Source organism: Apostichopus japonicus, chromosome 1 (assembly GCF_037975245.1).
Source record: "Apostichopus japonicus isolate 1M-3 chromosome 1, ASM3797524v1, whole genome shotgun sequence".
NCBI lineage: Eukaryota > Metazoa > Echinodermata > Holothuroidea > Aspidochirotida > Stichopodidae > Apostichopus > Apostichopus japonicus.
In genome coordinates, this window is record NC_092561.1 from 2,483,554 (window position 1) to 2,508,848 (window position 25,295).

Here is a 25,295-nt window from a genome sequence, read left to right on the forward strand (position 1 = left end):
AGGGACCATGCTCCAGTTGATGAGCCACATGCCACCCCCTCATCTCCCCAGTGAGTACAGTAAAGTAACTTGTAAGTCCCTGCTGTGCGACCACTAGACAACCAAAATACATTTTATATTTTGCACAAAACACTCCTAGGCCCTCACTCCTCATGCGACATCGAGTTTCACGTAACCTTCTGATCTCGTTAATGCTATTGTCTGTGATTCGCGTGCTTGCTCACCTTGCCAGAGCAGCAACGTCAACAACTAATTTTGTGACGTTACATTTGCGAATTGTCCACACGTTAATTCCCAGTCGACAACTCTTTTCAAGGCCAAAATAACTCTTTCGGTGGAAAATTGTGTCATTAAGAATGGTGAGAGCCTTGGCAAAACTGTTTAGAACGTTAGATGTTAAAGCTGAAAGGAAATTTTAGGGTAAAATGTCAACGGATCAACCATCTGATCTGGAAGGGTCTTCTCGGGACCCGGTAGGGTTCCCAACGATAAAAGAGGAGTATGAAGCAGTCGAGTTTGATAAAAACAGCGACGATGTGGTGGAATTTACGACGAACGATGGCAACCATGCTATGGAATCAGATCCAGTCGTTGAAAGAGAGGAAGATGACCGGATCGGGGAAGAGATAGAGTTCACCCGAATGGCTGACACACTGGACCGGTTCGCTCATTTTACCATCCGAAAACAGACAAGTTACAGGTGAGTGTTTTGATAAGTGAAGATTAAGTCCGTGGGAATTCCCCCAATTCCTAAGTCCACGGCTTAGGCTATGCCTTTTCCGTTTCGTGCATGGACACTATTCCATTGTATTCAAGCCCTTAGACCGTGGACCAGAGCACCATGTGGTGTTAGGTTTGGCTGGTATTGTTCAAGTTAGTGCATAAATATAGGAACCTGGGCGCGAGAAAATGATGCATATATCATGGAACTACATATTACCCACATGCAGGGTATCACTTATACTTCACTTCAACCAAAGTTACCATACCTTTGTGGTATCCTAATGTCAGTTGACATGTGCTTAGGATAGGATGTCGTTTAAAGTGTCACATACTGTATATTAAGACAGCTCATCATGGAATAGAAATGTTCTACTGTCACACTTTCCAAATGCCTGAAAATTGCAGAAACCAATGAAATGATCCTGATTTGCCTCTGAGAGTATATTTTTTAATCTTTCAATTTATGAACCACGTCATCTCAATAACTGAGAACTTCTACTGTAATGCATATGACCTACTGCACAAGGTGATGAGTAAACGAAGCTTAGTACAATAAAAGTTAATTCGATAGAAACGCTCATTTAATTCCTTTTGCATAGCCTAATACTATACCAACATAGATCAGGACTACACAAATACTGCTAATTCAGGCTGTATATATGCCATCTTCTGTTTGAATCTAGTTGATTGTCACTAGACAACATAAACTTTCTGTTTGTCAACAGTTGACCCTATCTTGTACAGTATTCATAGAGAAAATATTGTGTTAATTACATGATATATACATGTAGCCATAGTCTTTGACAATCGGACTACCATTAACATTTTGCCCTGTGTGTTATTCCAAAACTGAGCCAGACTCTGTCCGTCGATTCATGTCACTAAGTCTGTAGTTACAACACATATGTACTGCATACATGTACAGTTTATATTCCTGTGTTACATACAGTAAACAGTAAAGTTATACAGTACATAGTTTAAAAGTCACTCATACTTATTTCAGTAAGCATAAGTACCGAAGAATAAAGAAAACTGTACTTAAATTATCAAGAAAGATGTTGACTTGATCATGTTCAACTGTCACAAAAATCAGTTTTTACTCTACAAACAGTCAAATAACATAGGCATACTAAGTGTCCATTTTTATTGAATTTGTTGAACTGCTAATTGTGCCATATGACAATGTACTCCAATTTGTAATTAAACAGCTAATTATCGATCAGACAGACCTATGTATCTGACATAATTTGTATCATTTTCAACTTTTTTTTTTTCAATTCCTTGGGATTATGAAACAGTTTTCTATATTGTAGGACTATTGAAGTGAAGCTTAATCCATTTTTTATATGCTTTTGGAATTTTTATTAAGTTGCACAGTCTATACAATATTAATGCTTAATTTTTAACTCAACATTTTTATAAAGGACATTTATATGTCTCTGATATCATAAATACTCACATTTGGTCTATTGTAATGTTTAATGCAAACATATAATTTAATCTTTTATGATGGCACTGTTTAAAGTTTGGGTTAATCACCTCTCAGACACTTTAATATTATGTGATGTACTAAGTATATACTGTATAATATTATTAGATTTTAATTCCTTTGGTAAGATACTTGAATCATAACGTGAAGCAAACAATTCTCATTTTATCTCTTGATCGTACAAACTTCATCGACAGACAGCCAGGTTGCAGAACTTGCAGCAATCATAAAGTACTATTAAAAATTTAGGAACTAAATTCTTGTAACACAACATGGTGTCCCTCATCTCTATGAAAATAGTTGGAACAAAAGCGACAAACAACGGAGAAAAAACTGCTGAAAATATGTTGTAATATGTGAATATTTGCTGCTATTTAGCAGATATTATACCATATAGATCTATATTATACCAAAGAATACAAAATTATCAACGAAAAGTAATAATGTTTATGATATTATTTTACAAAATAATAAGGTGAAGGAAGCTTATAAGTTCTGCACTTGCATACTACATTATATTCAACTACTGTGTTAACTTTGTACATATTTTAATTTCTGTAAACTGATCAATTGGCCTCCTTGCTGAGGAGGAGACATCTCTGTTTGATGAAGTACCTGGTGAAGATTAAAGATACACATGTATCAAGAATCTGTCGAATAATGTCTTAAAACTAAGCTGTGAATTTTTCATCTTAGATAATAATTGATCCATCAACAAAATATGTACCGGATGTACAGTACCATCAATTCCAGACTTCAATTTCTACTTTCCTTTTCATCAATTGGAATTTGGAAATATTATAAACTCAGAATTTAGAAGCACTGCAGGGTTGGGTTGGTACTGTATCTGGGGGGGGGGTGGGTGGGGGAGACAACTTGCCAAGTTTTATTATATACCAAACCTAAGATTTAATTCGATATGTAGGTTTTACACACAGAACTTGGACAATAGTTGTCATTTGCAGATTTTGAGTTTTGCCTTAAATTTTTCATAGTTTGCATTGCTGATGATGTTTCTTTCATCTCTCTTTTAGTCTGGATAAAGACTTCCCCAATCTAGAATCTCATTTTACTTTCCTAGCACTTGGGAAATTGGGCCACTAGACCTAGTAATAACTTACTTGGAGAAAGAATACTCAATAAATATGCTGAAATTGTCAATCAGATGCCCCCCCCCCCCAAATCCACATTACCTAATTTCATACTCGATAATGTCCCCAAGTTGAATAGTTTTTGAAAATTGAGTAGGTTGGGCTCGTTGATATATCAACTATAAACTCGATCAAGCCTGTCTTCTTATGAAGCAGCAGGTGTGTTTGTAAATTATAATGATTAAAACGATACTTAAATTGTATGTTAATGATCTTTGACAGAGTGTAGTTTCTCTTTAAGTTCGAGAGATCAATGTCCACCCACTCAATACTTCATCACAAGTACTGCAGAGTACCATATAACTGTACTGTGCTGCGGAACGCTGAAATACTGAGCATATGGATATAACACAGTCACGACATCAACCTCTTCTTTTCTCTCATTTTTTTTGCTCTCGCCTATTCCTTTTCCTAATTCTGGGCTTGAATTGGGAATACTAACAATTAGTAAACTGTGTGGCATTTTATACAGATTATGGTACTTTAGAGTTAGGTTGTTCACCACAGACATGTGTACATGAATTCCTTATAGGACAGACTTGTATACTGTACTGTACGACTATCTTGGGTTTGATAAACTAAGAGTACAGTATGCAGTCACTTACAATCTAACTCACTGTCTTGATCATTTCAAACTTTGATTAGATATAACAGGTCTTCACTCATGTACTAAAAACAGATTTTTGTGTCATAGTTGTTAAATTAAACGAAGTGCAAAGTATTAGCTGACTTTTCATACGTTTGTCAATATTGGAAGGCATTGATTGAGTGCACGGGGGTGGGGTTGTGGGGGGTGGGGGGGGTGATTGGAGCACCTGAGGAGTACCAAATTGATTTGAGGAGGGTTAGTCATTCGTAATAGCCTTCATCAATTGGTGACCCTAACATGAATTTTTAACTCTTGACTCAAACTCCTGCATTTATAAACTTGTGTACATGAGAGATATAAACTGTGTCACGTACTGTATGGTCCATACCAAATTAGCACAGACAATACCAAAGTCCAGATGGAGGTGTCCAAAAATGCTACAGTATCCAACATGAAAATTGAGTGTGCATGGTGTGGGTCACTACATAAATAAACTTGTCATACTTTTTATAATGTAAAGTCCATATCATATCAGTATACTTGACTACTATGTACTGTACACAAAGTGCATTGTAAAGAAAATGATAAAATTGTTGAAATTTCAAATTTGAAAATTTGAAAAACCTAATTCTTCGTATAGTACACTGACATAATACTTTTAAGTTTTATAGATATTTTCTTTATTTATAGTAAGCAATGTTATTTTCTATACTTGAGACGGCTTTTGGAATTTATGCTAATTTCTCAGTTATTAGAGCTCTTAGCATGACAGCTGGTTTCAGTGCCAACACTGCTTATAAATTATACATTCACCTTGAAAATATGAAAAACAAACAAAAAGAAAGGAAAATAGGTAGGTGTCACACATTAAAGATAGTGGGGAGGATGTGGGGGGGGGGTGAAATTGTAGCCTCCTGACACAACCTTGAAACTCTGATATCTTTAAAAAAAAAATTATACTTTGCTCATATTTGGAAAAATTGTTTGATGTTATGACTTAAAGAAATTTGTTCTTCTTTCCCTTCTAAACATCATCAGACAATTGATCGCTCAACGCGTGAGACTCTGAGTAACAACTACTAGTGTTCCACTAGTCTCAACTAATACTCATCTATACTTAGCTCTGTCCACTGGACATGGAGCACTCTGCACCAAGATAGACGCCAATCAACCAAATGTATATAGATAGTTATTGTACATTTAGTGTGAAATCTGTTCTATAGTCTTAACTACTGTAGTTCTGTACCTGCTTTTGTACAAGGTATTGTGGATAAGATTCCAGGCTTCCTGTATTTGGGATCGGTACAGTTATTTTGTGAAGTTCTTTGAAACAGGAAATAATTGTACGAGTTCCATATTACTGTATTAAAGTAGGCAATAGTAGTAGCCATACAGTACTTACTGTACATCTATACACTGAACGTGAACCTGTACTATTAACCTTGTTGAGATATTGGCGTACATAAAAAGTTTTGTATTTACTAATTTTTTAAAATGACTTTTCCCACTAATTTCCGATTCCCATGCAGAAATCGAGAACTTCCAGAAACTTGTGTTGAAAGTGCTTAAACAACGAAGGAAAATGTATCAGTTAATATCTCTGCAAAATGTCTCAGCAAAACAAAAAGGTTCCTGAAGTTTGAAAATGTCAAGGTTGCATTTAATATTTAACGACTGGACCTTAAAGGTGGAGCTTTCAAACTAGGTTTGACAGGGGAAAACAGGTCACACTTAGCAATACATGACATTTATATTTTCTTGATGTAAAGTAATTGCTTTCAAACACACTTTACATGATCAATCAATGGCTATTGTATACTGTACTAACAAATGTTGTGTAGCACAATTCCTTGAAACCTTTGAAGAAGGTTTGATATGAAAATAGCATTAAACTTTGTGTCTATTGTATATACTGCATTTTAAATGTAGTAGTGTTCACATGTTAGCACATTATTACTACTGTAGTCGACTAAGGGTTACAGTACCTAGAAGTTAAAACTGGATAAAAGTATGGGGCCAAATGGAGGGTTAGGGTGATATTTGAAGCGGGGGGGGGGGTGGAGTGGACGAATCTGTAAGGGGTGATGAATGGACGTGTGGACATTGCAGGGTTCTGACCTCCCTGAAGTTTAGGTAAGTTGAGAGAAAAAGTACTGTACAGTTAGTATGTACTGTACAGCTGTAGACTGTGCCATGCCCTAATTAGCATATTCATGATATTCATGATGCATATTCATGATGCATACCTATACAGTTTGTGAACATATCACTTACAGTCTGCTGTTATAATATTCTTGCATAGCTCATGTTAACCTGCAGAGATTAACTGTGGTATATATTCATTAAAATGAAATCTATATAAATTATGATTTTTTATAATTTAATCATTTCTCCACTGACAATGTTTGACTGTACCGTACTGTGCTGTACATACATACAGTACCTAAGTGTTATAAGTCTACAAGTACAAGAGATATATGTACAAAATTGCAGCAGGGCTACAGCTTAGGTAAACTGTATCTTGTTACGTAAATTACAAAATTATTGATTCTGTCACTTTGTGTGGCACAATAAGCAATGCTGGTTTATATACACTGCTAACATACTGTATATTTACTTGTGTGAATTCAATAGGTCAGTTGCTGTTGTAGTTTACACTTTACACAGATTATATCATATATAGCTGGCTGTATGACAATCCAGTATATATGAAATTAGTTTGCCTTTGAAAGTAAAAAATGTTACGCCTCATTAGCATGACAATAAATCGGTTTCTGATCGAAGAGCCGTTTCATTTCACAAACATCACAGGCTGTCAACATTTTCTAATTAATAGACGAAGAATAAAAAATGGATTGCGGTTTTATCTTGACAAGGGCATCGATGTGAGTTGTTTATGCTGATCATCAGGAATTTAAAAAGATTGCTGCCAACACAGGTCGGTTAAATGATTTTCACGATTAAAAATGAAAGAAAGAAGACAGATAGGGGGTACTACTTTTTCTGGCAGTTTTATGTATCATTCCAATATTTGGACGAAGAAACGCCAGATTTGTTTTAAACGGCCAATCAGGTAATAAAGTGGTCAACTTTTTAACCGAAGCTACAAACAGTCTAGCTGACATCATATTTACAATGCGGATAAAATGAGAAGTCTGTGCCTCTTAATTTGCTGCGCTCACAATATAAAGTTATTGCTCGGGTGGCTATACTCTGTGAAATGTTAACATAATTGATCTTTTTTGCTTCAAAATTTATTTTGGGACTAAATGATCTACAGTACTCCTACCCTTATTCCTTTTATATTTCTCAGTTAAATTTTTCTCAAAAAAGCCAAAGCCCCAAATCTTGTCTTTCTTTCTTTCAAAAAAAGTATTTTCACTTAATTCTTCGATAAAAAAAAATGAATCAATGGCAATAGCCTACATAAATGCACACCCACATATGTGAGTATGACATAAAATTTGCAAAATGATGCGAAATTACTGTACCATTTCTCCCTTAATTTATTTCAATTTGATGTAGTCCTGAAAACGTTAATTGGATTTGAATAATAATTCTCTGTCGTCCTGCTTTACAATTTTTTTTTCACCATCCTACGTGTCAAGTTGCCCCCATTAAATTATTCCATGCTTTAATTTCATATTTTTTCCCATCGTTGTGCTCATAATGCTTACCGTAGACTCGGTCTCCCTGTTCGGTTAAGACTCAGTTTACAGACAGACTATATAATTACAGCTTTCTTGAAAGCTTTTATAAAGCAAGCTTTTCAAATATTTGCAGAAGCTGTTAAGTAAAGAAAGACTGTCGGCATAAATTTCTTTATTGAAAATCTTGTGGGAAAAAATATTGAAATTGTGATAACGTTGCATGTTTACAGGTCGTCAGTAGAAGGGAGTGGGCAATTGAGAAGAAATTAAAAATACAAGTGAAGAAAAGAAAAAAAATTGTTATAAATATCTCAAAGTTTTATGTTGAGTTGGGTTGAAATTACTGTATGTATCATGCAAGCCATTTACCACATGGGCTGCGCTGTAACAAATTTGAAAAGGTTTATAGTAGAAAACTTTGGAAAACATCAAAACTTGTTTTAAAGCTTTAGCAAGGGTCAAGGGTCGGCAGAATAGATGGATTAAATTTACAAGATTTTTCCATTTTTCATGCATAGATACAGAATGGTTTGCCAAACTGATTAAAATCTAGGCTATGACTACTGTAAATGTTGGGTTTCTGAAGAACAAAACAGCTTTATCTGTCCATCTCTGAGTATTAACAGAGTTGTCAGGTACAGCCATACAGTCTATGGTACAGCCATTGGTACAACCTATGGTACAGCCATAGGGTGCTGCAGTTATTTATTTCGATGGGAAACCTGTCGATCAAACCTGGAGCCATATATGGCAACCAAGAAGCCTGTAAGCTCTATGTAAATGCCCAGGTATACTTTTTGATAAAAAAAAATTAAACTGAAAATTTGAAAAGTCACCGTACTCTTACAAATAGATTTTCCTTTCACATTTGTATTTATATTTATCTGTTCAATTCTGGATCTCCATGGAAACTAAAATAAGTCACCTTGGTCTGTGAGAACTGTAATTCAACTGTAATTCAATTCAAGTGCTGTCTTAAAACTTGTCTTTTCTCTCAACTCTACTAGTTTTTGCACATTCAGCACGGGTCAGTAAAGCGCATTGAACAAGTTTTTGTTTGAGTCTGCGCTATACAAAAACTAATTCTGATGATTCAATTTATTAATAAAAAAAAATGAGCAGCATTTATTTAAGCTGATCAACTGCATAAAATGAAAATTACTCGGTTAAGCTGAATTTGGCTTGGAAACATATATATGGTGTTACCGATCGGACTATTAAGAAACGAGCAGGAAAAACAGATACAGTATATTCCTTGTTGAGTTTACGAAATACAGTGCTCGACTGGCAGTAAACTTTCTCCTGAACTCTACTGAACTTGAGAATCATTCTTTCCTTCGGTAGCACTTCGAATATATACACTAATTCAATACCGGCGTTGGCTGTCAACAGCCACAAAGGGCCTCTAGAAAGTCTCCTTTGTAAATCGTTGACGGTAATTTAAAACCCTGTGATTTAATTTTGACTGCGTGTGTTAGATGAAACGGCCCTTATAATTCCCAAGGTTTGGAGCTATTTGTGTGGAAACCCTAGAATGTGATGGATATTACATAGATGCACATGTGTTCTGCTGCCATGGTGACGAGGACGAAGGAATTGGATCGGAGAGATTGGCATATCAAAAATGGATGACATCAGACTTTCAAAGAACGACCCGTATGTCCTGGACTCCGACCACTATAGTTATGGACATTTGATATCAACTCGAGTAAAACATTGCTGGACATACAACAAGAAAGATAGTTTTCATTGATACTTTATAACTGCAGATTCTCCTAGATGTGAGGTTATATTCTTGAAAATTAATCTTCTTTTCCTGCATTAGGCCTTGGTGATCTTTAAAGGGACTGTATGGTGACAACAAAAATTGCTAGATGTTCTGAAATGGCCATAAAAATTAAAAATTGTAAAACAAAGTGTAAAAATATAGTTATAACTTTAATATTTGCAGATGATAATACCATTGATGAGCATGGCAGTATGAAGAAGAAGAGAAGAAGAAGAAAAAGGAAAAATTACTAAGCAACTTTACACAAAAATATGACCACAAAACGGTTGCCCTTTTGGCATTCCATGGTTTCCTTACAATAAATTCACTCATTTCCATTACAGAGGTTCCATAACTTAGAATTTCTGATTAATCTTCGGAGGGGTCAAAACATCCGACCGTAAACTTTCTAGAAAATCAGCGCGAAATGAGTCTTTTCAATTTTACAACTCAATTGTGTCTACAGATATAATTGATTGATTTTCTGACAGTTCTTGGCCATGTGCGTTGATTTATGTACTAAATTTGACAGACGAATTTACTTCTAGGGAAATGTATGTACGCACCTACAGTACAGTAACTATCAAGCATGAATTGAGCTATAGCTTCCATATTAATCGCTGTATTAAGGATAATTACTTTGTACATTCTACAGTAAATGTTGCAACAATCATGGTCTATCGTTAGACTATTGTCACAAGAGTAACTAATAACAACTTAATTAATTGAGACCAATTACTGTATATGGTAATGAGGCTTGGCTTGCAGTGTTCATATGTAATTTAAAAGTCCTGTGCTATTAAGGTACAGATGACTGTTGACATGCAGTATATATATCGATGTGTGCTTTCATTAACAGACAGCTGTCTAATCAGATTCGTCACTGTCACATTCTGTCACAAAGTGTCACTAATTTCAACACACGTACAGTACCACTAACTCATATGAATTTAACATTGAAGGAGATGTGACATGCAGAAAAACCAATGACTATTTAAAGTCTAGATTAAGCAGCCACGTAAGGTGATCTGTGGAGCCACAATCCCATAGCAACCATCATGATTAGTCAGATGTATCTAGATACTGTAACTCTCATGAACAGCATCCCCCCTCCCCCAACTCACCACACCTTCCAAAGCCAGGAGACACAACCCCTACCCTCACTATTGGTCTACGTGATAAAGATCATTCATGTCAATCATGAACAACTTCCCAAAACAGCTACTGTAAGGAAGATCATACTCCATTCAGCAGATATCACAGGTTCATTGTTCCTCCACAGACAAGGCTGAAGACTTGATCAAGTCTAAATATGACATCATCGAGCCACATGTGCTTCATTCCTTTTATGTTTTCTTTCTTTATTACAATGTTGTTATATTTTTTCTGTAATTTTGATGAGTTTTTGCAAACGATGAATGTAAATTCATTCATACTTAGTAAAGATTCCTAAATCCTATTGGTCCATTCAGGTCAGCTGACCGTGGTTAATCCTGTGAGTAACGCACGGTAAAGTTACGGGGCATCACTTTAATAAATCTTTGGTTATATGTAACCAAAAATGTTTTGTTTTATGATTTTTCCCCCACACAAATGGTAGTGTATGAATGAACGGGGTTAATCAACGGTCTAGCGTGCGTTACTCACATGATTAATGCACTCCGGGTGTTAATGCTATCGCTGGATGCACTCATTATCCCCCGATCGTGCATTAATCCTGTGAGTAAAGCACGCTAGACCGTTGATTAACCCCTTAATGTTGAACCTTTACATGTATGGATGAAGACGTGATCAAGTCTAAATATGACATCATCAAATCACATCTTCTTCTCTATCCTTTTATGTTTTCTTTCTTTATTACAATGTTGTTATTTTTTTTCTGTAATTTTGATGAGTTTTTGCAAATGATGAATGTAAAATGTTGAACCTTTTACATGTATGGATGAAGACGTGATCAAGTCTAAATATGACATCATCAAATCACACCTTCTTCATTCCTTTTATGTTTTATTTTACGCTGCTTGTGTTTTATATGTAATGAAGATGGGTGTTTATTTTCTGTAATGGAGATGGGTTTTGCAAATGGTGAATATATATATATTGAATCTCCTAACCTGATGATGGCTTTGGTTTCAGTCAATACTGTCAATCAATTTTAGATTTTTACCTTTGAAAATATGACAATAAAAACAAAGAGAAAGAAGGGAGATTTGAGATCCTAGTGGCATTATGATGACATCATAGATTTACAAAGTGATAGCTGCCAGAGGTGAGTTTTAATCGATGATATCTCCCAAATGGTTTAGAACTTCTGAATTAGCTGTTAGGAGAGGTGCTCAAGTTTCAAAAAGATCTCAGTCAAATGAACCAACATTGATGGTTGGGTTTGTTCGATTCAAATTATACCAGGACAGAGAAATATAGTCTATAAACTTTAAAGAAATATTTGCAAATGAACCAACAATGATTCAAATTATACCAGGACAGAGAAATATAGTCTATAAACTTTAAAGAAATGTTTGCAAATGAACCAACAATGATGGTTGGGTTTGTTCGATTCAAATTGTACCAGGACAGAGAAATATAGTCTATAAACTTTAAAAGAGATGTTTGCAATTAAAAACAATACATTTATGTTACATTCCATTAAATCTGTGGGTGACAAAATTTGTTTCTCTGGAATTAAAGTAAGATCATGCATAACTTGCTAACTAACATTTTTAACTCAAATTTGGAATCTTTTCAATTTAGAAAGTCATTTCAGACGGGAAAACCGTAGATTGCTCTTGGATGATTGCTAAGCCTCATTGCCTCAAATGCCACTGCTTTTATCCACTCGGCCACAGCACCGGTAATCCCTTGGGCCTCGTTTACATTAGACCAAGAGCCCAGTGTTGAACCCTACGTTGGGTGTTAAATTTGTGGTGTAAAATATGGATCAAACCTTGAACCTCCTGATGTACTGGGAGGGCTGTAAGGAGGATCAGGCCCGTTCTAGGTGTCAAATTTATAATGTAAATGCAGCTTTGGGTTGACCCACTCCGACCCACTTGATGTACTGAGAGGGACGTAGGGAGGATCAGACCCTGTTCTAGGTGTCAAATTTGTAATGTAATTGCAGCTTGGGGTTGACCCACTCGGACCCACTTGATGTACTCAGAGGGATGTAGGGGGGATCAGACCCCGTTCTAGGTGTCAAATTTATAATGTAAATGGAGCTTGGGGTTGACCTGGGATCAGTGATGACCTTTAGTTTTTTGTTAGTCATATATCAAAATATTTGAGCAAATATTATAAATGGCTTTGTCATCAAATATTACATAGCATATCTAAACTTGACTATGCATTGTTTTAATACTATTTCATACTCAAGCATTTAAGCCAAAAATACAGCAGTTTAAAGTTCATGTTAACAAAAAAAGAGAAAGTTGGAAATGTTTCTTGATTGCTGACTATTATACAGTGAATTACTGGAAAATTAATTAATTCTTTTATAATCTAATGGATTTTTTTTAATCAGAGCTGTTGACTTATTTGCCAGTATAAACACTATAATGAGGATGTCATTTAACCCTGTTGCACCCTGACTGATCACTGATCCTTACTAAACTGGACCTTAGTTACGTAGAAAATCTTGGATAAAGTCAGGCATTGTCAAGGATGTACTCATCTGAAAATCCGGCCTTTAGTAAGACTACCGTTCATTTTCCACCACTGCCCACTTCTTCACCTTTCAAGGTGATTAGTCTGGAAAGTTAGCCTGTGTTTTACGTTATCAATTCGCCAAGCCTAGCGAAGTAAACGAGTGTGGAAAAGTCACTTGCGCAGCTCAAATTTCCCGCGATCTACCGTGAGAGCCTATTAAATTATTTGAGGCAGGTAAACTGTTATGGCAGTGGTATTATAGGCGCAATTTCAAATGTTTTGACTATGATCGGCTGATGAAGATTTTGCCAATTTTAAGTTGTCTTGTCTCCAGTTGGGGGAGGGGGGGGGGGCGGGGAATTGAACATGTCCAGTCACCAGTCACTTTAACAAATCATTGGAAGGTAATTATACATGTGACCTTAGAACCTAGCACCATTCACGCTAACAGAATGCACATAATACTGTGCTTGCTTTATCAGTTGTTTGTTTAGTACCCAGCTATCAGTCATAACAGTTGAGTAGAGTGGGGGGGGGGGGGTTGGGTGACTAGTTTGGCAGTGTGTAGAGGGGGCTGTAGGTTGATAAGTTGCAGAGCCTTATATAGAGAGAGTTGCGACAACTGAAATTTGGGCGCCATTTTGGGGCCAAATGGGCAACATACAGTATGTGTGGGAATGGACGTTCAGGTGGATAGGGGAATTTTTCGATGGCATTGTAGAAGTGTGAGCGGGATTCTGGGTTTTATTTTTGGCCTGATAATGTTGTGGTGCTTTTGGGCGCCGAGGCTGTGTAAGTAGGGCGTCGAGTGTTGAACGGGAGGGGGGGGGGAGGGATTGGCTGCGCTCAAGTTCAAGGGGATGAGGTTGGCACATTTGGAAGTCCAAATTCAACAGTTGATATTCTGGTACGGTAAAATTGTATTATGACTGGTTATATATCATATTGTAACACATATTGCACAGTTGCGGAATAATGTACATTCTTCCATTGTTGCCATGGTAACCAAACAAAGCCTGTGATTGGTCAAAATTGGGATTAACTGTAACTTGAGCTAGCAATGGCTGATGAAGTTGATATTTGGACATGTGACTGGAACTGACATGTTGCACAGAATCATGAAGCTAGGTCTTTGAAAATTGGTTGCTATGGTAACTAAATGGACCAATCACATCAGGTTTGGGGCGATTACATCTGAATGTAATCGATTACGATTACTTGAGAATGTATGATTACGATTACGATTACAGCCTAAAGTTGAAGTAATCGATTACGATTACATTGTAATGTAATCGTGATTACAATCATGATTACATTGTGGTTACTTGCACAATCCTCTGCATATCTGTTTAATATAACTCTCTGCCGGGAAATAGGGCAATGAAATAGGGCAAGGGAAGGGCATTTACAGTATATACGGACAAAATTGTGGAAGTATATCTAGAATTCCTACCAGGCATTACACATTTATGCCTTAACACGTTTAAGATGTGTAACCCATAAGTCCAGTAAAAAATACAATTTAAACAGACAAAGAGTAAACAGACAAATACTAAAGTAAAACAAATGAAGATTTTCATGCAACACTTTATTTCAAATGTATGAAATACGAATAATAAATTGCAGCTGACAGGACTTTACCACCATAATATGATCCAAACTGGGTGCTGTAAGGAATTTACACTAATCTGGAACTCACATCGCAAATATATGGTATATGTGAGTAGGATATTTCAGCGTTATGAGAACTAAGCTGCTGCTGGAATTTGAAAAGATCTACTTCAGAATATTTTTGTATGAGAGTCAGGCTTTTATCTACGAATTTTATGTCTAATAACTTGAAAAAGCTGCATCTATATACTATAGGATCCAAAAAGTCAGAAATTCTTCAAAATACCAATTGAGCCTCTATTACTAGGCATGGGCTTCTATTATTAATGGATAAGGTAATCGTGACCAGACAACACCCCCCGGACAACCCCTCCCCCAACAGAAGCATAAATATGTTGTCAGAAGTCGAAAATTAGAGAAGTTTTCTTTTGGGGGGGATTGCTGGGGGGGGGGGTGAGTTGCCCGCCAACCATGGTAAAATGCTAGGCCTAGGCTCAGTCAAATTGAATTTCCTGGGTTATGTCCTCTTTTGCTTGGAACTGCCCGGTTGTAAGAATGTGAATTAGGATCTGTATACCGTACCTATGTATGACATGGACAAACATGATTCCTGAGCCTAATTTGGCCTATGGTTTTCAGTTGACTCTGTTAGTTTTACCTGCTACCCTCTAACAGGACACAATGTTCTAGGAAATATTTTTACCTAGCCTACAGTGATATTTTAGTAACCTAATTTTTCAATATTATTTCATAAAAGATAGTGGAGTTCTGGACCAGTTCAATTCAAATCATCAAGTGCAAAGCAGAATGATTAATCATTTCAATGGTCTGCCAGATCGCCATCCAAATTTTCATAAATAGTAATCCGAACAAGCTCATGACTCAATGGAGCCAAGCAGTTTTTCATTAGTGGGCTAGGCTAGCCCTTGGTGATTTGTATTGCACACTGTGCTTCGTAGATCCCCGATTTGTCTTGCCACGCTGGAGCCTTCAATTTAAGGAATATACCCACTAAACTTTGCAGAGATATTTTTATGCACCTTATAACAGATCTCATCCCAACATCGCAACTTTCTTGATCAGAACTTGTTAAAAATAGACCATTTTCATGCCTGAAATTTATGCTGTTTTCTGTGATGTTAACTATGCGTGTATGTACACTGCACAGTGCACCATACATAGCTGTAAGGACTGTGTGGTGTAACCCACAGTCCTGGTTATCAGGGATGTAAGTGCAGCCAAAAAAAACCCGGAAAACTATTCGGAGAAACCGGGGAAATGTCGTCCTAACGCATCCTACTCCTAGCTCTGAATACTTACGCACTATCGTCATGTTAGGCTAGCTCAAAAGTATATTAGCGCTCTAACACATCATACCCCTAGTTCTGACTACTTACACACTATCGTTATGTTAGGCTAGCTCCAAGTAACGAATACGTCGCAGCGAAATCCGGAATAAAAAACAGTCTCACATTTGAAAGCGATCACGAATATCGACTCTCATATGCGTATCCCGTAGATTTACCCGCTCACAAATATCACAAGCGTTATTTCCGAAACTTATGTCGAGCACCAGCAGTTACGAATCAACGTGAATTAGGCAAGGTTTTTCAACGACAGAAATGAGCTATGGCGATTTGAAGTTCGCACGTACGCAACGATGTTCACATGGCACACACAATGTTGTACAGTGCAATGCGATGTGTAACAGGAAATGGTATTTTGGTTGATCGATGAGTGAAAATTGAAGTTAGCTTGCTGCAACGGGCCAGGCATTTTTGCCGCGTTGTGTATTTGATATTTGTACAATTTTGTGGAACTTTATTGGAATTAAAAAAAAAACGGATTTCCGTAAAAATACGGAAGACTTACATCCCTGTGGTTATGGACTAGGCTAGGCCTAGTGTTACGAATCTTAGTTCATTGTACTAGGCCTAGGTGAAGTACTCACATCACAAAGTTTGTGATTGGAGTTCGCCTTCCAGTGAAGCCTGTTTACTTTTGCCTCCCATGTTTTCCTCCTATCTAGGTTTGTTGGGAATCTGAAAAGTTTTGAACCGTTTTCGGGACGATTTGAACAGCCCCACGCTGAACAGCCAGGCATTTTGTGATGGCAGCGCATATGCTGACTGCTCGAACGTACGTTGTTGCAGAATTAGTTGGCCCCAAAATGGTGCCATGAGGTCACGTGATCGAAAATTCCGGGACCCGAGTTGTCGCAACTCTCTCTATATAAGGCTCTGATAAGTTGTAATCTAGCATAAATCGCTCTACTGTAGCTCTATGAAATAAATGAAAACACGTCAAAACTATACTACTGTAGTTACTGAGGTTATGATACAAATTACATTTTTGTGTTCTTTTTACATGTTTTCTTTAATTTTAATATGAAATTGTTTTGCTGTTTTAATTTAATTGTCCTCTAAGTCACTGTTTTCATATTTCATGAGTCCCTTTGAGTGATTCCTGTGTGCACTTTATCTTCACATACGAAGAACTGATATCCAATCCTTTCATCTCTTTCCTGTTTTGTGAGACGCCATCTTTGCGGAAAAATCTGAATGGCACACAATTTTATAGGACAATATCAAGCAGCTTATGTGAGCCTCCTCACAGGCAAAATTAAAGTGCACCTTTATCTAAATTTAGATTAAAAAACAAGATGTGATTTTTTTTTATTTGATGCCGAAGGCAAAAGCAATCAATGGGATGGTGATTGTGCTCTGGTGGGTGAGTATGTTTAAATGTGTACATATTTAGACTGTGATGCCTTGGTTTATAAACAGGATGAGTCAAAATGTACATTGTGGTTGAACATTGGCATACTTTGTATGTAGCTCCACCTTTACTGAGTTCAAGAACACTTTTTTTCTTTGTGGAGGTGAAAGATTATTTGCCATCCACAGAGATTAAATTGTAGAAATGTTCTGTTTATACAGTAGCATTGAACTCTAACAGTAAAGTTTGGATGAACTCCAGTGGTAGATTTTGGAACAAAGAGGATGAAGGGTCATTGGGGTGGGTCTCTTTGCAAGAATTTTACCAATTGTTATAAGCAAAGCAGCTGTGCATATGTATAGGAGATATTTTAGTAGGGAATATAGTTTTCTGTGGAGGTCAAAAGTCAATATCTGCAAAAAACCTTATATAATCAATGCAACTGTAATTTAACTAAAGCCTGAACACATACAATTTTGGTCAATGGTTGTAATTTGAAAGTTTTGTTTTTGTGTATTTAATGATTTTCAAATGACCCAAAAATTGTGGCAAGAAACCATTAATCCTGTCGGCTTTCTGGTTTAATATGTAAAGATTCTCCATCCTGTATGTATGCTTTTAAGTTTTACTAAACACTAATTTTAAACAATTTGTCAGTCTTCATGCAAAACTGATTTAAGCAAAGATTCTACAATTTACCATCAACATACACTTCTCTTTGAATCTCTGTACTAATATTACACTGTTCTATTTATGGCTCTATGCTATGATGTTGCTTTCAAACCAGTGTAGATACACACCTGCACCCCTCCCCTCACCCCCTCCCCTTCCCCTTCCCCTTCCCCTCCCCTTCCCCTTCCCCTTCCCCTTCCCCTTCCCCTTCCCCTTCCCCTTCCCCTTCCCCTTCCCCTTCCCCTTCCCCTCCCCCTCCCCTTAGATATACTGTAAATTACAATCAAAAACTATTTGAATAAAACCTTGGACTTTACTAGAAGCATGCAATAAAGTAACCCCTCAATCATTTTAAATTTTTCTTTATTTCTGTTATTTTCATGTAGACTATATATATTAATTGAAGTTTCTTCTTCTGCAGTACTTAACTCAAGTGCTTTGAAAGGTCCTATGTTCGTTAATAAATATTGTCATAATTCAACTGAATCAATGGAGTAGAAAGACACACAAAGTTAATATGCTATCGATCATTGTAAAGTTTTGTTTTGCCGCAGTGCCTGTCAACAATTTGACTAGGTTAATTGTGATGGTGTACAGGTATACAGTAATTGCTTTCATAGAATGGCTTTCACTTAACATTTGATGTTATTGGTATTGGACAACAGACTCTCTGCCTGTTTCTCTTTCTTTTAAAAATGCTATTTTTTAGTGGACTTTCATAATTCCATAATCAAGCGGTTCTGTACAGTGCATGATCAGAGAGCATTGTGGTCAAGTGGTTAAGGAAGTGGACTTGTGATCTAAGGATTACAGGTTTGAGCCCTGGCCAGATCATTGCGTTGTGTCCTTGGGCAAGGCACTTTATCTCCATTGCTTCTCTTTACCCAGGTGTATAAATGGGGACCTGTGAGATAAACTGTCAGCTGGGCACTGTTTAGCTGCTGCCATGTGGAGGGACTGTCTCTATGTTTGACAGGTTATCTTTGACCAGGGTAATATTGTGATTGTAAAGTGCAAAATATTGCCAAGTTCCACAAGATCCATTAGAGAGCCTCTTGTTTAATCAAAGTATCTGTTTAAAGTTTGGTCAGCAAGTTTGCCAAATCTAACTGACTCCTCTCTTAATACATATACTTTCTCATCTACTTTTAAACTACACAACATGAAATGTTTTTGAACTGCCCCCTCCCACCCCCCACCCATGCAACCACAGATCTATATACCACTTTCAAGATTGATACCACCCACTTTCACCTCTTTGGAACCTACCAGTTAAAAATCAACTACAATTTTTTCTGTGGATTTTTTTTTTTTTTTAACAAACTAAAAGTTAAAATGAGTTAATAATAAATTTCTTTGATTAAATCTACAACATTTTGTCACTCTAACAATTTTCATAATATTTACTGGCAAGTATTAAAAACCAACCCCAAAATGTCAAATTCTCTACCTTTTACTCCACTATCTTGAAATGAAACGTGGTTTGTCAAACTAATTTCCTACGTTATTGTGGCAGTTTATTGTGAAGTACTGTAGCATCAGTTTTCTTTCTTTCTTGGACTGTCAAAAAGCCCTACAAAGACTCTGTTTTCACATCTCAGTGCAATTGCCATGACATTAATGTAAACATTTCGCATGACTCACCCCATTCTATAGTGTTACAAGATCCAAAGCCGAGACGAATCTCTTTCTATTAATTTAGCAAATTGCCCCACACGCCTTTGGAACTTAGACCGACACTTTACTTTCAGCTGAAGATGAAGCGCTTTTATACTCACCCTAAATCTGCTGACATTATGTCTGGGAGTCTTCTTGTCAGCTTAAAGAAGCTTTGAACTTATTAAAGTAAGTCTGGGTATACAGGAGGGCATTAGAGGATGACACCATTAACCGTCTCTCCTGCCTGTAAACAGGATGTAAAACCTCCAACGTCAGTCACTTAATGATCAAATGCATCGTTGTTTTTTACCTTGATATCACTGAATACTCGCAGGACCATTTGACTGGTCATAAAGGCCATTAAAAAACACACCATTAAATTATATATGTGTTCTTCTTTGAAGGAGCTGTGGTACTTATGGGTGGAGGTAACTGTAACTTTGTTTTAAAGGCTATGCAAGGGAACTGAAGAATTGGTGAGGAAGGGGGGGGGAAGGCAGGGGGGTCGAGAGTGTAGGAGGGGTAGGGGATGCAGGAGGGGAGAGCATGAGCAGGAGGGAGAGCAAGAAGGGAGGATGGGTAGAGAGGGATGTGACAGCTAAGAGAAGACTAGGCAGCCGCTTAGATTATAATAATACAAATAAACCAACTTTACAGTTGAGGCAATTATGCAAACTGACGTTCTGAGTGTGACTTCATCTTTTTTATGATAACCCTCGGATTAGCCAATGTCAACAATATGCCAGATCAAGTGTATGGGTTTCAGGTTGGTTACTATAGGAGTGTAGGCTGATCTGAAGTTCTTTTTAATTTTTAAATTTCACTATTACATATATATCAAATTCATATTCTACCGAAATGCCATATTATTGACAGAGCTGATGTAAGTAACTTCACTTAAGACATATAACTTTCAATACTGTATAAAGATCCATTTTAAGATCAGGAATGTGTTGACGTTAACGCTTCTCACATCAGCTTCTGCATGAATATTCATGTGACATGTACACCAGCAAAAATTTACAAGACAGTCAGGGAAATACTGTAATTAATTTACATTTTGTGCTTTTAATTTAATAGCTTCAGGGCTTCTAATACATTAATACCTCCCCCCCACAGAATAAACAGGAAGTGAATGAGATGTTACATCATTTCTATTATTATTATTATTATTGGTTGATCTGGAAACGTATATTAATTAGACAACTGTTGTGATGTTACTTTAATAGTACTGATATTGTCAAAGATGAACTGCTTTGTTTTATTTTGTTTAATTTTCCATCCGTTGCCTTTGTTTCTCCGTAGTAATGAATTAGTCTGTTAGCATAGTATCACATGAGATGATGTAATATATATTTTAATGAATACATGTGTACAGAGTGTTACATTATGTTGTGGCCAACAAATTATCCAACTGAACTGAAAATTAGTTCATCTTGATTAATTTTACAGAAAGTAAAAAAATTATTTCAAGCTAGATACAAGTCTGTCCTATAGGATATCATCAAATGCCCATCTTTTGAAAAAAAAGTTGAGCCGGAAAAAAAAAAAAAATTTAAGTAATTCACAGAACTGTATGTTGCACACATAACATGCAATTTGCATGATGATATATTCGAGTTGAAGTTGAACTAAATGTATTTGGATAAATGACAATTATGCATTAATTAACACACAGTCAATATTGTAAATAATCAAAGCCATTTTATTTAAACTTGTGGTAGACCTTTACGATTAATGTTACTTAAATTTACCTTTTCTTCTCTCTATAACGACTATGTCTATATTTGGGTGTTTATGTTAATATATTATTTTTTAATTAATTATTAAGAATTGAATATTCATTTCCAGTAAATACTGAACCTAATCATGTTATTGATTATAAAAGAAACAATATATCAATTATCTTCATTTGTGCATTTTTGTTATAGATATTTGGACAGACCATACTGGAGCAATATTTTCTAGTAATATTTAAGAGCCATATTAGGTTCTTATTTTAAGTTCTTTTCGCGTTATTACTGACACTCTGTTCATGATCTGCTTCAGGTGTTAAAGATAAATATTCCAAATATTCGAATTTATTATTTCTTTGTCCAAAAGAACATCCATTGCAGCGGCTGTCCTGGTTGATTTAGGTCAAGTCGACCTGACGTGCAAGTTAGTCCACGGCTGTAGCTAAATTCATCCAAGTTAAGATAAATGATCTCTGCCGAGGGAGAGGTATATAGAAGTCATACATGCCTTCCAGAGATGTTAGTCTCTTGGTCTTTGGTTTATGCCGAGTGTTGCGTGGGAGCTATAGCCGGCTTCAACCAATTAATCTACCTTGGTTTTAAGCTATCTTGTTGTTCTTCAGCATACAACACATCTTGGTGCATGCGTGGCGCGGAGTATAGATTCATCTGTGTACGGTCTTCGAATAACAATGGTTTCCAGAGGGCAGGCCCAATAAATCTTGAGTAGAGCTGCAGAGAGAGCCTTTTTACTGTGAGGCATCAACTCTCATTTCCAGAGGTGCTCTGTTTTGGCAGGAAAGAGAGATGAAGCTAGAGAGAGAGAGAGAGAGAGAGATAAAAAATATAAGGAAGGAGATATAGACGAAGCGGCTGTGTGTAGAGAAAAAGGAACTATAAACCGCTGGTGAAATTTCTAGCCTGGTGATATATGCGTGGCGGCTGTGATTATGATGTGCACTTGAGCAGTACTGGTAGCTTTATCAAGTCTTATGTTGCATCTGTAGGTCAGTTTGCTGACAGAGATCTATTTATAGATCAGCCGCTGCATGCAGCCTGCTGAGTAAAATATGCCTCAATTCCAGCAGCGGGGAATCGGGGATGATCGTCTAGAGAGAGATGTAGTACTTACATGTATTGCTGCTTCAGAACATGATCCGTTCATATTCAGCAATGCTATAAATTCAGTATCCTGATCGATGTGAACAGTAGTCATCAACATATATGCAGTGTGGTGTTATAATATTTAGGGAAATTTAACAATCGGGATAGAGTGTATATATATATATAGGATACATAAACAGTCAAACACTATGTACACTTTAGACGCTGCCATTGAATAGAAGACGTGCCCTTGCATAATATACTGGTTCGACCGGTATGTTGATAAATGAAATGATCAAGTGTCGGCTGTTTCTTTCGTTGTCTTATTAACGTAAATTTTGAGGTATATTCTGAAATGTAAAATTGGTATCATCAACTCTTGTTGCATTGATTGGCTAACCAAATTAGAGCTAAACTTCAGATTGTAGCACATGCTACCAATGTGGTCGGGGGGGTGGGGGAAGTGGGGGGGAGAGTTGCAGAGTCGATTAATAAGAAAATTTCCTGATAGTATTTTTTGGCTTCAAAGTCCAACTATTTGTATTTATCTAGGTGCAGTAGCATTTAATACACATATAAAAATTTGAATGTGTCATCAAACTGATTTTTTTCATTTCTGAAATAAAAGATTGATATTTGTTTTACATGCACCAAAAATGTACACTATAATTGCACAGTAGTTGGATCAGGGGAATAGGCTTCTTTCGTACAGCTTAACTGTAGAATGCAGCTCTCATACCACCAAGATGGTTGGTGGGTGAGGGAGGGGAGGGGGGCAAGATGAGGTGCAGAGTCGAGTAGTAAGAAAAGTTCCTGATAGGGAGTTGGTGGGGATGCCAATGCTTTCGTATGGGGACAACCAATAAAAAGACATGTTTCTGACAATTCTTTGTGGGGAAGGGGGGAGAAAAGGATGCCAGCTCAATATTTGGGGATTGGAGGGGGTGATGGGGTACTGGGTTGGATGTTCAAAACTACAGTGATTTTTTTTCCTGCTTAACCAAAGAGATGAATCATTTAGCATTTATTAAGTTAATAAATAACTCGAACAACTTCTGCCCTTATACAGCTAAGTATAGAGACAACAGAAATTTCCAGTTGGTACTGCAATATAATATGGGAGTGTTTGTAGACCTGTATAAATGAGCAATATTGCTTGAAATAAAGTTTGGAATTGCAGCAATCATGGGAATCCTACTGTAGCTACATTGCTGCATTATATAACAGACATTATCAACCAGCTATATTAGATTCAAACTTGTGTTTGCAATTTATTATCATCTTTCAAAAATTGTGTAGGAAATTAAGAGACCAGGGGCTTTTATAATTACAGTACTGTACTGTACTTTGTGTTTGATTCTCATGATCATATTTTGTTGTTATATTTTTTGTGACCAACTGTCTTTTGTAAATCTTATTTCCTAAAGGCCTAAAGGCATTCATGTTTAATTTGCAGACTACATATACTGTAGTCTCTTAGAACTCTCTATAAAACTGGAGATGATTATGATGATATGAAATTATGAAGTAATATTCAGCTACGTGTATTTCTTATATACGCCTGATTTTGATTGTATCGTTCCAACTCTGGGGATCGTGGAGCAAGTTTGACAAGTTTGTAGTCTGTACATTGCAATGTATCTACATACTGTAGGTTGTTACATTGAACATTGCAATGATAGTACAGACCGTTTAGTACTGTATACTATATATTCTCAATGAGACATTAACAATATACAGCTGTCAGTCAGGTATTGCAGAAATTGCGCCATTTGTTCCTTGCCGGAGGCAGAAGGAATCTATGTATTGGCGATGGCTTGTGCGTATGTATGTGATACTTGCATGTAACCATGGTAACTCAAAAGTAAATGGTGGATTGACTTCACACTAGGCATGTGGATCTGTCTTATTGAGTACAAAACCCCTAGTCTTTTCTGTGAAGTTCAAAGGTCATTTGGGTCAACAGAGGTCAAAGACTGTAAACTTTGTACTGTACACATGATAATTAACTCAAAAAGTACATCTTTCTTGAACTTCATACTTAGTTTGTACAGTAGATCCAGTTTGGTGAGTGCAAGAACCCTATTGAAATTGGTATTAAAGGTAAAAGGTCACATGTGGTCAAATATTGTCAAAGTCTGAAAACTTGTTAAACATGATAACTTCAAAAATTCAAGCAACAATTAATCTGTGAAATCTCCAATGTTATGATTTTCTTTCTGTGAACATAGTTTGGTCATATTCAGTTCAGTTAAGTTTTGTGAAGGGGTTCTATAGGTCTTCAACAACAGATAGTCATCCAGGAAATCAAATCTGCTTCAAATCTATTGATAGACTCTTGCTTTAACACACTCAGGCGTGCTCTTATCAGTTTTCACCCTCTGAGCTTCAAGGGATCAACTGGTTATCTCAAATGGTGCAAGGCTCAAGGGATCAACAGGTTATCTCAAATCATATCAAAATTGGCCATTTTCTCTGTGATGTATACTAGATGACTTTTGCTGTTGGAGTAGGTTGTGAAAATATTTTACAGTGTATAAACAATGTCATGTAACTCTCATTCATTAATTACAATTATTAAAGGGATGGTTGGTAGTATAACTGATTTGTTGGTAAAAGCAAATGTCCTTTTATTCATACATCTATGTTTCTCATAGGAAGACTGTCTTTTCTGGATATTGAATCATTTTGGAATAAGAATTCTATACTGTAAAGTCCTTACCAGTGAGCAGTCTGTGAGTGACATGGTGCACGCTCACAAGGGAGTGCTACAAATAAGA

The 25,295-nt window shown here is 36.6% G+C and overlaps 1 protein-coding gene across 8 annotated transcripts in view; it reads left to right on the forward strand.

Annotated features, from left to right (window-relative positions):
- Window positions 1-248: 248 nt before the first annotated feature.
- Window positions 249-25,295, forward strand: part of LOC139979490 (diacylglycerol kinase zeta-like) — a 149,035-nt gene continuing 123,988 nt past the window's right edge. For all 8 annotated transcript variants that reach the window (XR_011797205.1, XR_011797210.1, XM_071990378.1 and 5 more), the window contains exon 1: window positions 249-700. Coding sequence is in view for 6 of the 8 variants with exons in the window: in XM_071990378.1 (XP_071846479.1) it covers window positions 426-700 (275 nt within the window). In the remaining 2 variants the exon portion in view is untranslated. The remainder of the gene's footprint in view (window positions 701-25,295) is intronic.